The 12,977-nt window shown below is 40.0% G+C and overlaps 1 protein-coding gene across 6 annotated transcripts in view; it reads left to right on the top strand.

Moving 5' to 3' along the window:
• GLT8D2 (glycosyltransferase 8 domain containing 2) overlaps window positions 1-12,977 on the top strand; it is a 23,037-nt gene continuing 10,060 nt past the window's right edge. The window contains exons 1-5 of one of the 6 annotated variants that reach the window (XM_070756266.1): window positions 1-96; window positions 2,756-3,058; window positions 5,410-5,452; window positions 10,559-10,657; window positions 11,188-11,356. In XM_070756266.1, coding sequence (XP_070612367.1) covers window positions 5,434-5,452; window positions 10,559-10,657; window positions 11,188-11,356 — 287 coding nt within the window. In that variant the 5' untranslated portion in view covers window positions 1-96; window positions 2,756-3,058; window positions 5,410-5,433. Of the gene's footprint in view, window positions 97-2,663; window positions 3,059-5,409; window positions 5,453-10,558; window positions 10,658-11,187; window positions 11,357-12,977 lie in introns of those variants that run through there. The other 5 variants (XM_070756269.1, XM_070756268.1, XM_070756265.1 and 2 more) reach the window with 5 other exon arrangements.

Below are 12,977 nucleotides of genomic sequence, written 5' to 3' on the forward strand. Positions count from 1 at the left end.
ACCGCGGCGGGGTTCTCAAGGCAGCTGATGCTAGGGAGTTTGGCGAGGAAGCTGGACCGAGCGGGCCTGGGGTGAAGTTTGCAGAATAAAGCTGCGGTAGTAATAATAATAATAATAATAATAATAATAATAATAATAATAATAATAATAATAATAATAATAATAATAATAATAATAATAATAATAATAATAATAATAATAATAATAACAACAACAACAACAACAACAACAACAACAACAACGTTGTGGTGGTGGTGATGATAACAACAACAACAACGTTGTGGTGGTGGTGGTGGTGATGATGAAGGCACCTTAGAGGTCTTCTAGTCCAACCCCCTGCTTAGGCAGGAAACCCTACACTACTTCAGACAGATGGTTACTTTACATCTTAAAAACTTCCAGTGTTGAAGCATTCAAAACTTCTGGAAGCAAATTGTTCCACTGATTAATTATTCTGTCAGGAGATTTCTCCTTAGTTCTAAGTTACTTCTCTCCTTGTTTAGTTTCCACCCATTGCTTCTTGTTCTACCCTCAGGTGCTTTGGAGAATAGGTTGGCACAGATACCATAGGTTCACCATCACAGGTCTAGCACAACAGCAGTGTCATAGGTGTAGTCATAGGTTGCAGCCTTGGAGGTAGCTTAGATGAGTTGGCAGGAGATTGTCCCTTTAGACACGCTCTGGCTTGTCTAAAAAGTGGTGCTCTAAATGCCGCCTGAGGATCTGTCCAAATAGTGATGGAAGGCAGCCAGCATCATGTGCCTTTAGCTAAAGACTAGATTGGTTCCTGGAAGTCCAAAATTATGCCTTTAACATATGTGTCTCAGTAGTGGGTTCTAAAATCCTTTACTACCTGCATGCGCAGAAGCATCCCGGGCGGGTGGGTGAAGCTTCCCGCCGCCAGCGCTACCAGGGGCCAAATAAATTATTGTTTATTTTAAAATTATTGGGAATATTTTAATTTGGATTCATGAAATAAATAGTCATGAAGTAGACCCCTTGGGCAAAATGTTTCCTTTTATTGTGATTCTAATTAAATTCCTTCTTAGGCCACATCCTCTTTAACTGCAGAAGGAGAATTGGGTAGCCTATGATCATATTAGTCTTTATCAGGAGTTAGGTGACACTTTTTCTCACATGATGCAACTTCTGAAAGCATATGCCTAATAAACTTTGTCAGTTGGAAAACATTTTACCAGCCTTCTGATTTCTCTCTCTGTCTCTTTCAGTAATCCATGGCTGTTTTGTGACACAGCTTTTTTCCTCCTGCAGCAATTATCAGTTCTCATTCAAGATGGGCAGCATAAACAGTTGATTTTTGTTTTTGTTGAGCATTTAAGGCAGCAATATAGCCATTTTTGTCATCGGGGATTTCTTAAACCTCTTTTTAAAATGTTATTTTCAAAAGGGGGGTGATCACGAAGTATCTGCATGGGGGTGAAAATTTTAAAAAGGCAAAATGGTGGTTGCGATTGTAAAGTGGTACCTCTACTTAAGAACTTAATTCGTTCCATGACCAGGTTCTTAAGTAGAAAAGTTTGTAAGTAGAAGCAATTTTTCCCATAGGAATCAATGTAAAAGCAAATAATGCATGCAAACCCATTGGGAAAGAAATAAAAGTTCGGAATTTGGGTGGAAGGAGGAGGAGGAAGAGGAGGAGGAGGACAGTCGCTGCTGAAGGAAGAAGGTGAGGTGAGGAGAATAAAAAAAAAATCCAAAACTTTAAGGCTTACAAAAGAAGAGGGACTCTGAGGTGGTGGGGAGGAGCATGCGCCTCCCATACACCAGGCAGGAGGCTGCATCCCATACACTACGCCAGAGAGAGAAACCCAGCAGGCAAGAGGGGGGAACCCAGAGCTAAGGGAGTGTTTCTTTTCTCTGGGTGCTGGCAAAGGTTTATTCCCTCTCCAAGCACCCAAAGAAAGGAAAATGCTTTGTCCGCTCTGGACTACCAAAGCCTCCTTAAGCGCCACCAAAAGGCTCCTCTGGCAGCCCAGAAAAGCCCGAGATGGCCCGGATTAAAGGGGGAATGGCAGGAAATTGGCCAGGCCTTCGTGCAGCTCTCAAATTTCCTGGAAATTTTTTCTGGGCTCGGGTTCCTGAGAAGAGGCAAAAATATCTTGCACACCCGATTCATATCTAGAAAAATTCTTAAGCAGAGGCGTTCTTATGTAGAGGTACCACTGTACGTTTAAGTCTCTTTTTAGCTCAATGTTGAGACAAATGTATACAGGAGCCTGAACTGAAACACTGTCTCCCCCCGCCCCCGAATACCCTTGAGAGTTTCCCACCGATAGATTGTAGGTCTGCTCTCATCTTTAATGACCTCTTGAAATATCCAGCCTGCAGAGCTAAAATATATTCTGTATGACTTTTCTGCATCTATGCTTTAACATTACAGCGTGGACATTTTACACTGTGTCTTCTAAAAGATGCAGAATCTGTAATTATTTGTTCAATCGAAACACAGACTGGGGTTACTATTTTAAAAGAAATATGGGTTTGTCTACTGTTACTCATTTCTCATGCTTTTAAGTTTGTAGATATTTCTTTGTTCGCGATGATCCGAAATATACACGACATTAAAAAGAAAAAAAAATCTAAACTTAAGCTCTTCCTACAATCCCCCCCCCCCCCTGGGATTTTCTTTCTGATGAAGCGCTAGGGTAGGAGGAGGAAAGTTCACCAGTTCTGCAGCTGATTTATTCGCCACATCTGGAAACAGTTTACTTACGTAGCTCTCTCATTCCAGCAGGCCCAAGTCTGGATTCTGTACAGTTCCGTAATCACGGCGAAAGGAAGGAAAAAAGTAATTTCCAAGTAAGACACCGAAGTTTTTTTTAAAAAGAATAATTCTGCCTCAAATTAGTTTTGAAGAAACGAAAAAGGACCTTAAAGTATCTCTCATGTAGGATTTCAGTGGGAATCCCAGGAGAAAAGGGGTTCTGACATGAATGTTTATTACACTGAATCAGTCAGCCATCCTCAGCAACTGCTTGCTTGAAGTTATTTTTTTGGAAAAAAATATTCCACCATTGCTCTGCTGTTGCCTTGAAAGGTAAAACTTTGACTTTTATTGGAAATGGGGTATTTTTCTTTTCTTGTGTCTAGAGTTTGTCAGCCTTTAGAAAAAAAATCCCAAGTATTGAAATGTCAGCAAAGTACTGAGCTTATAGGATCTCATTTTTGAAACTGAAAACTCTAGTTTTGTTCTTAAATTCATTTCATTATTAAGTAAAAGTGGGCATTAGAAATTTCGAGGTATAGATATAATTATTATCCGTTTACAGAAAGTTTTGCATTAACTTTTATTTGCATTTGAACTTTGCATTATGGTTGAAAAGCAAAAACATGTGTTTTATGTGTGCCAGAAAGGAAAGAAATTAATTCTTTATGTGTGGAATGAATGATTAAATTATGAATATGTTTACTATATTGAGAACTAGTTCCTAAATGTAGAATCTCTGTGAATGTCATTTAATATTATTAAAAATATTACTTAATGGATTTATTATCAAATACTGTACTAATTTCTTAGGTTGTTACAAAATCTAAAAAATATAACAAGCTTTAACAGTATTACTTAGTTGACAATATGGAATTATAAACATGTTTAGATGTTTATCACCATTATGGTAATGGCTTACATTTAATTTTCATAGTTCTCATGATTTATGGCATAAAACAGTGTTTCTCAACCTTAGCAACTTTAATATATCCATGCTGGCTGGAGAATTCTGGAAATTGAAGTCCACACATATTAAAATTTGTCAAGGTTGCAATACATTGGTATAAAGAAGGATGAGAGACAGCTCTTCGTTTATGTAGGTGTACCTGTAGCTACAGTAGTTAGCAGACATAATATTTTATTTATTTATTTTGTCCAAAAACACAATAATACACAATGAAGGTTATAAAGGATACACTCAAAGTAAAATATACTGTATAAAGGAAAGAACAGAAGAGAAAATATAGGAATAGGATATATCAATGAGGGAATAGAAGAAAAGTTAAAGGGATAGAAGAGAAGATATATGAGATATACGAGAGACAGTAGGACAGGGGACGGGAGGCACGCTGGTGCGCTTATGCACACCCCTTACTGACCTCTTAGGAATCTGGAGAGGTCAACCGTGGATAGTCTAAGGGTAAAATGTTGGAGGTTAGGGGATGACACCACAGAGTCCGGTAATGAGTTCCACGCTTTGACAACTCGACTAATAAAGTCGTATTTTTTACAGTCAAGTTTGAAGCGGTTATTATTATTATTATTATTATTATTATTATTATTATTATTTATTAGATTTGTATGCTGCCCCTCTTCATAGCAATAATAAAAACAATGTACAATAACAAATCTAATATATTTAAAAAATATCTAAAAACCCCTTATTTAAAAACAAGACATACACACAAACATACCATACATAAATTATATAGGCCTGGGGAAGATGTCTCAATTCCCCCATGCCTGACGGCAGAGGTGAGTTTTAAGAAGTTTACAAAAGGCAGGGAGGGTAGGGGCAACCCTAATCTCCGGAAGGAGAGGGTTCCAGAGGGTCAGGGCCACCACAGGGTCCCCTGGGTCCCGCCAGACGACATTGTTTAGTCGACGGGATCCGGAGAAGGCCAACTCTGTGGGACCTAACTGGTCGCTGGGATTCGTGCGGCAGAAGGCGGTCCCGGAGATATTTTGGTCCGATGCCATGAAGGGTTAATATTTAGCTTGAATCTGTTGTGAGCTCTTGTGTTGTTGTGGTTGAAGCTGAAGTAGTCGTTGATAGGCAAGACATTGCAGCATATGATCTTGTGGGCAATACTTAGATCATGTTGGAGACGTCGTAGTTCTAAGCTTTCTAGACCCAGGATTGTAATATATACATTTGTTTCTTCATTGTTAGTTGTTAATTGTTGAACAGAGAAATAAACAAAAAAAAAAAGAGTAAAAAGTGTTGAATAAATTGTGGTGGAGTGCAATAAGAAAGAAACTGCATCCCTCCAAGCTTTGTTTACTTATTTCAGGTTCAAATATATTTAACTTAAACCTGTAGAGCAGGGGTGAAATGCTCCGGGTTTGCTAGTGCCTGGCGGTCGTTGGAGAGCTGGTTGTAAAGGCAGTGCAAGGCTCCGCCCACCTGCCTGGATGCTGCCATTTGAGTTCTTTTACCCTCTGTGCATGCACAAAGCATTCTGTACATGGCCAGAGAGTAAAAGAACCCAAATGGCAATCTCCAGGCAGGTGGGTGAAGCCTCACCCTGACTTAATGACCGGCTCTCCGATGACTGACAGGCACAAGTGAACCAGGAGTATTTCACCCCTGTAGAGGTTTCATATACTGTATATGATAGATGTGGTATTTTTGTTATATTTCAACTTTCTGATCCCCCCCCCTCTTATTTCACCCACAGGTTGCAACCAAATGAAAGGGCCATATGGCTTTATTACGAAAAAGTAAGACATCTTCAGAAAAAAAAATAGTGTAATTTAAGAGATTTTTATTTTGCAAATATAATGAACACTCTTATAAAATGGCTGTGGGAAGGGGATTTTCCCATCCACGATAGCTTCTATTGAGGGCAGAGACATTATACAGATCTGTAAACCAAAATCTTGTCTTCTCTAGCCCACCACCTTCCATAAAATGCAGTCCTACATTCTTTTGTAATGGAAAAGAAATGCACTTACAGCCAATATGCTAGGATGTCCAATCCCTTGTTTGTATCTTCTAAAATTAATACATATTATTGGAGCTAGAGATATGAAAATGATGTTTGATGCACTATTGGTAATCCTTAAGTTCCATATTTAAAACTTGAAGCCTTCAGAGGAAGTCAATGGTTGGTAAAATGGAGCAATTTACATATATAGTGGTACCTCTACCTAAGAATGCCTCTACTTACGAACGATAAGAACCGGGTGCTCAATATTTTTTTGCCTCTTCTCAAGAACCATTTTCCACTTACAACCTGAACCTCCAAAGCTAACCGGAAAAAGCAGGGAGAAACCTCCGTGGGGCCTCTCTAGGAATCTCCTGGGAGGAAACAGGACTGGAAAAGGTGGGGAGAAGCCTCTATAGGTCCTCTCTAGGAATCTCCTGGGAGGAAACAGGGTCTCCACCCTCCCTGTGGTTTCCCCAATCACACGTATTATTTGCTTTTACATTGATTCCTATAGGAAAAATTGCTTCTTCGTACAAACCTTTCTACTTAAGAACCTGGTCATGGAATGAATTAAGTTCATGAGTAGAAGTACCACTGTATGGTAAAAATGAGGTAAAAATTAGCGGTTTACATATGGTTGCTGTAATTGGTGGCTGTTCTGTGCATGGCCCTCGGAGCAAACCCCCCTGACTCAAAAAGTCCCTTATTGCATGGTAAAATCCCACTCTTTATTGATGAAAGCACATACAGTGAAAAGCAGATTTAAAATGGCAATGAAAAAAGGGAGGTATTTCTCTCTCCAGAATGAAGCATCAACAAGGTCTAGGAAAGGCGCCAAACGCGGCCTAAATGGCATTCCTTAGATAACAAAGTCCATTTATCATTCAAGAATATGAAGCAGCTCACTAAATTCCCGGGCAAAAATAATCCAGCAGAGAATGTCTTTTTCTGAGGGAGAAATCATGGTTTTGAAACCATTTTCAAGAACACCCCCATTCTAAAACCTCTTCCATTGAAGGACATTGAAACCCCACACCCAATTACAGTAATACCTCATGATATGAACTTAATTGGTGCAAGGAGGAGGTTCGTATGACGAAAGGTTCGTAAGACGAAACATTGTTTCCCATAGGAAACAATGTAAAGTCAATTAATCCGCGCAACCAAAAAACCCCCGCAAAAAAACGGCTTTCGGCGACTGCTGGGAAGCCGCGCGGCTGTTTTAAAAGGTGACAGCCGGCCTGGGGGGCTTCCCAGCACCCCCCCGAACCCGGGTTCGGGGTTCGGGGGGTGCTGGGAAGCCCCCCAGGCCAGCTGCGACCTTTTAAAACAGCCATGCCGCTTCCCAGCTGTCTCCTGAACTCGAACGCCAAAGCCGAACTTCCGCGTTCAGCTTCGGGAGACAGCTGGGAAGCGGCGCGACTGTTTTAAAAGGTGACAGCTGGGCTGGGGGGCTTCCCAGCAACCTCCCGAACCGAACCCGGGGTTCAGAAAATTTTTGCCTCTTCTTACGAACTTTGTTCGAGTTACGAACCGGCGTTCGGGAGGCTTCTGGGAAGCCCCGCCGCCCGGCTGTCACCTTTTAAAACAGCCGCGCGGCTTCCCAGCAGTCTCCGAACGCCGGTTCGTAACTCGAAAAAAGTTCGTAAGAAGAGGCAAAATTTTTCTGAACCCCGGGTTCGTATCACAAGTTGTTCGTAAGACGAGGGGTTCATATCTTGAGGTACCACTGTACCCCAAATCCTTTGCCTTTATACTGCCTGGAAGTTCATCACACCCCAAAGAGGCTAAGACTTTTAGCAAATACCTTTTACTATGCAACTCCTTTCGCCTTCTCAGCAATCCCTTATAGCAAGGATCTATCCACGGACTATCCACTCTAATGTCTTCCTCATCCTCTGACTAGGACCACTCCCACATTGTTAATATCAGCCCCCCCTCAGGTTACCCGACTGGCCCAGGGTATCCAGAGGGGCCTGGCTCATCCTCCTCAGAATCTAACATGACCTGAGGAGGACAAGGAGTACTCACAACAGTGGCGAAACATTAGGAGCGAGAACATAGAGTGAGGTGCAGAAAAGAAAGCATGATAAGTCTAATATTACATGACAAAGAGCAAAGATCAGATGTTCTTAGATGTAGCTCCATTACTATTCTGAAGCTTTTGGAGGCATGTTCTTGATCACTTGCAGGAAACAATCTTCTTACAGGTAGTCCTTGACTTATGACTGGTGGTTTAATGACTGTGCAAAATTATGATGGTTCCCCCTTCCTCCACCAAAGCTGCTTATGATCCAGTTTTGAAATTTTGACAGGGGGTCATTTTGGGTGCTTGACAATGGATTTCATGATCACATCATTATGATCTATGTGGATTTTACCAGAAACTCGTATTTACTACCGGTTTGTGACAAAAACTGGTCCGTTGCAAAAAAAAGGGGTTGCACAATGATTGACACATTGCAAAACTGGGTCCAGGCATGTGATGACCTGGCTTACAACTAAACTAACAACCATAATTGTTCTGTCAGGTTCTCTGATAGACTCCTCCCAAAAATTCACAGGTACAAATTTCAGACACACACACGTTTGAAAATTCAAAACAATGTTCTTTATAATGAAAATTCACTTAACCTAAGCCATCTTTTGGTATAGCAAAGAGCACTCGTCTCCAAACAAACTGGTAATTTGTACAAGTCCCTTATCAGTTCTGTGATACTTAGCTTGCAGCTGTGAGGCAATTCACAGTCCTTCTTTCACAAAGTGAAACACCCTTTGCTCTGGTTTAGTTTCAAAACGGGGGAAAAATCAGCACACAAAAGGTCAAAGTCAGTAAAGCAGTCACGAAACACAATGATCAGATAATCCTCCACAATGGCCAAACCCACAGGCTGCTATTTATAGCAGCCTCACTAATTACCACAGCCCCACCCAACCACAGGTGGCCTCATTTTCTTTGATAATAATCTCTCAGTTGTTGTTGCCTATGCATCGCTCTCCGCATGCGTGGCTGTATCATTAACTCTTGTTCTGAATCCAAGGAGGAGCTAGATAATTGATCTCCTTCTGAGGTGTCTGCCCCACTCTCCTCCTCCCTGTCACTCATGTCTTCTTGGTCAGAGGAGCCTTCATCAGCAGATTCCACCAAAGGGGGGGGGGCAAAACAGGCCTGCAGCATGTGGATGTCTCCCCCACATCCACAGTCCTTGGGGCAGGAGCTGGGCCAGAGCTAACCACAACACATAATTAACAGGCTCAACTGCAGTCATAATTTGAGGGCGACTGTAAGAGGTGATAAAATCTTAGCATTTCATTCTGACATTTAGAATGTTTTTAAATACCCCCAAATGCAACAAGAGACACATTAGCTTGCCATATTAGTGTGCTTCTTGTTAACTTTGGGGCTATTAAAAACACCCCCAAATGTCAGAATTTCCAAGACAAAAATCATCAGCATTTGAGGATGTTGACAAGGGTAAAAAATAAGAAACATGTTTACTTAAGAGTTTTCTCCTGAAATATTTTTAAAAGAGAATTGCTTGAATAGTCCAGGAAGAAAGTGTTGGAGATTTGAATTCAAAGAGTTGAAGAAACTCTTGAAGTTAAGCAAACTGCTGAAAGTATACTAAGTAATTAGGTACCACTGAAAAAGAAGATAAATATTCATAATCTAGTTTCCTTGGTTGTAGAGAATAGCTGTAACTATAATGAATGCTAATAAACATTATGCAACACTTAATGAATTCATGATGAATACTAATATATACAGTATTACATAACACACATTAATACAATGTAGGTGCTTTTATTTGAAGTAAAGGTAGATTTATTAGGACATACAAACATAGAAATGCCTTGTTTTTATCTCAACTACCTTTTGCAGAGAGAAAGCACAAGAAAGAGTGAGACAAGAAGTTGGTTTAATGGGTCTTTGTGTTTAAAGAAGCCCATTTAATTAAGTTCTCCTCTCACTCTTCACTAATTTAACTAACAATAGACCAGAGAAAAACCCAGTGACAGAATGTGAAGACCCTTCTCCTTATCCATCTCTTACCATTGTTCCTTCTTGTCAAAATAGCCACATAGGCAACAAAGCTACAGAGAAGCAATTGTTGAATAGAAGCAACTTTCCCATTCACTTGCCTTTGATGTCTGGCAACTGCTTTTCTCATATCCTTTAAAATTCTGTGTAGAAGTAAAACTGTAAGACATAGGCACCCTGATGGAATTATTTAGAATTTTAAGTCAACACTTTGAGCAATGTGGCGTTTTCAATTGTGGTAAGGGAAGATGATTTAGTGTGGGGATACACACACACACACACAGAGTATATCCTTATCCTTTCCCTGCTTATTGTAGTGTCCTTTAGAAATATATTTTCTGCTAAAACATAGTGCAGGTATTCAAAACATGTACATGTTAAGACCTGACATGTAACCAATTGAGTATTTTTTAAACTGAGATCTATAAATAATTCTAGTGGAATTAATGAATTAATGGGATTTCTGAACCAGATTCAAATTGTCCTCCTCCTTAAAGTTCCTATGACAAAACTACAATCAGATGATGATTGTATGATGGTAATCTGTGCAAAGAGAGCTCACTTTTGGCATCATCAATACTTTCATTTAATCCCGTGGTACTTATATATGAATAGAAATAATTTCATGGGAAAACGTTTTAAGTTGGTAACATATAGAATATCTTTGGGTCAGTTTTAGATTCATTGAAATATAATAAGGTATTTGCAGTCGACTGTACATAATAAATCATGCAGTTAAGATATAAAGTTAAAATCCCATTGCATGTATTAATTAGTCTTGGAGCATATCAATGAAAATATATGTGCTGCAGATTATAATATGTGATTGATTGAACAGCTTTCTTTATGTTTCAGTTAATCAGCTCCTACTATTCCTTCTTGTTTTGACTCTCTGTGTTATTCTGTACAATAAAGTTCAAAAGATGCCATCTGCTATGCTGAATAATGAATCAAGTAAGCACTGATTTTTATTTTTTATGTTCCTAAGACTGCATATGCTTTGTTGTTAGCGTTATAGCTCATATTAAAATTACCTTTCAAACTAGGACAGAAAGCGCCTCTTAATTAGATCTGCTTTGGCTTTCTTTCTTTTAGTAACACCTCTGAACATTTTGTACATCTTGGATGGCTACTGACTCTGCAGATTGAGAATTATGGCATATGTAGTGTCTACAACTGGTTGAGAAAGCCTTCTATCATTAAATGCTGCATGTAAAACCTGTGGGGATAGCTATAACAGAAGGAATATAGAACTAGGAACAGATAAATGAGCTTGCATAAGAAACACAGGGCCATTTAATGCAATTAAGGGAGACTTAGAAGTATATTAGCTTTCAACAAATTCTCAAGTCTTTCAGAGGCTTTTGTAAAATGCTTATTGCTTAATGCAGCAGAACTCAATAAATCCCCATATTCATGTTTCTTCTACTGTCCTTACTCTCTCACTGCTATTACTTACTCCCGCTATTACTTACTCCCACTAGTTGACTTGGAGAGCGTAGAGGAGATGGAAGAGGAAATTCCAGTTGTACTGTGTGCTCCTGCAGGTAGAATGGGTGCGACAATAGCTGCAATCAACAGCATTTATACCAACACGGATTCAAATGTCTTGTTCTACATAGTCGGACTAAAGAGCAGCATTCAACATATCAGGTGAATAGCAGAGCTTCGCGCTCCCTTCGTGACTGGCTCTCCCTCACCTGCAGGCATAAGTGAACCAGGAACACTTCACCCCTGGGTTTAGCACAGTGGAGTACATGGATTGACTAGGTGGAAAAGAATAGTGGAGGACTCTCAAAGAGTGCTTCCAGACAGAGGCAATGGAGGCTAGTTCATCCAATATATAGTTTATTTATTTATTTTATTTTATTTATTTATTTATAGTATTATAGCATGCAGTTATCTTTCCTTTATATATTATTTTTCTACAAAAGGTGGGAGGAAAATGGTGGGAACAAACAGGGGCTTTATAAAAAAAGTGTTTGTAAAATTCTAAGGCTTCTATAAAGCCTTATCTGGAAAGGGTGCTTTTTAACTCCTGCCGCATGAGTCCCAGCAATCAGTCAGGTCCACAGAGTTGGCCTTCTCCAGGTCCCATCAACTAGACAATGTCATTTGGCGGGACCTAGGGGAAGAGCCTTCTCGGTGGGGGCTCCGGCCCTCTGGAATCAGCTGCCCCCAGAGATCTGTACTGCCCCAACCCTCCTCGCCTTCTGCAAGAGTCTGGAGACTCTTCTATGCCACCAGGATTGGGGCTATTAAACTGTAGCCCCTTGGCTGACAAATGCTATGTAAGTTTGTTGTCTGAGTAGGAATGCCTGTTTTTTAAACGTAACTGGGGATTTTAGATATTTAGATTAGATTAGTTAATTGAAATTAATTGGATTTAGGACACTTGTCCTGTACTGTTTTTGTTTTATATGCTGTAAGCCACCCTGAGTCCTCGGAGAGGGGCGGCATATAAATCCAATTAATAACAATAATAACAACAAGGCTTTGTTGTTTAATTATTCTCCAATATTTATAGAATTTTAACAATTGTGTCTTTAATGTTTATTTTATTTATTTTGTCCAATACACAATAATATGCAATGAAGTTTATAGAGATATAGTAGAGAAGATATATGAGATATAGGAGAGACTATAGGACAGGGGACGGAAGGCACTCTAGTGCGCTTATGTACGCCCCTTACTGACCTCTTAGGAATCTGGAGAGGTCAACCGTGGATAGTCTAAGGGTAAAGTGTTGGGAGTTAGGGGATGATACTACGGAGTCCGGTAATGAGTTCCACGCCGATTACTAAAGTCATATTTTTGACAGTCAAGTTTGGAGCAGATAATGTTAAGCTTGAATCTGTTGTGTGCTCTTGTGTTGTTGTGGCTGAAGCTGAAGTAGTCTTTGATAGGCAGGACATTGCAGCATATGATCTTGTGGGCAATACTTAGATCATGTTTAAGATGTTGTAGTTCTAAGCTTTCAAGACCCAGGATTGTAAGTCTAGTTTCGTAGAGAATTCTGTTTCGGGTAGAGGAGTGAAGGGCTCTTCTGGTGAAGTGTCTTTGGCCATTTTCGAGGATGTTAATGTCAGAAATGTGGTATGGGTTCCAAACAGATGAGCTGTATTCTAGGATGGGTCTGGCGAAAGTTTTGTAAACTCTGGAAAGTAGTGTGAGATTTCCAGAGCAGAAGCTACGCAGGATTAGATTAACAACCCTTGAGGCCTTCTTGGCGATGTTGCAGTGGGCTTTGGCACTTAGATCTTTAGTTATTAGT

The sequence above is a fragment of the Erythrolamprus reginae genome, chromosome 6 (genome assembly GCF_031021105.1).
Source record: "Erythrolamprus reginae isolate rEryReg1 chromosome 6, rEryReg1.hap1, whole genome shotgun sequence".
Taxonomy (NCBI): Eukaryota; Metazoa; Chordata; class Lepidosauria; order Squamata; family Dipsadidae; genus Erythrolamprus; species Erythrolamprus reginae.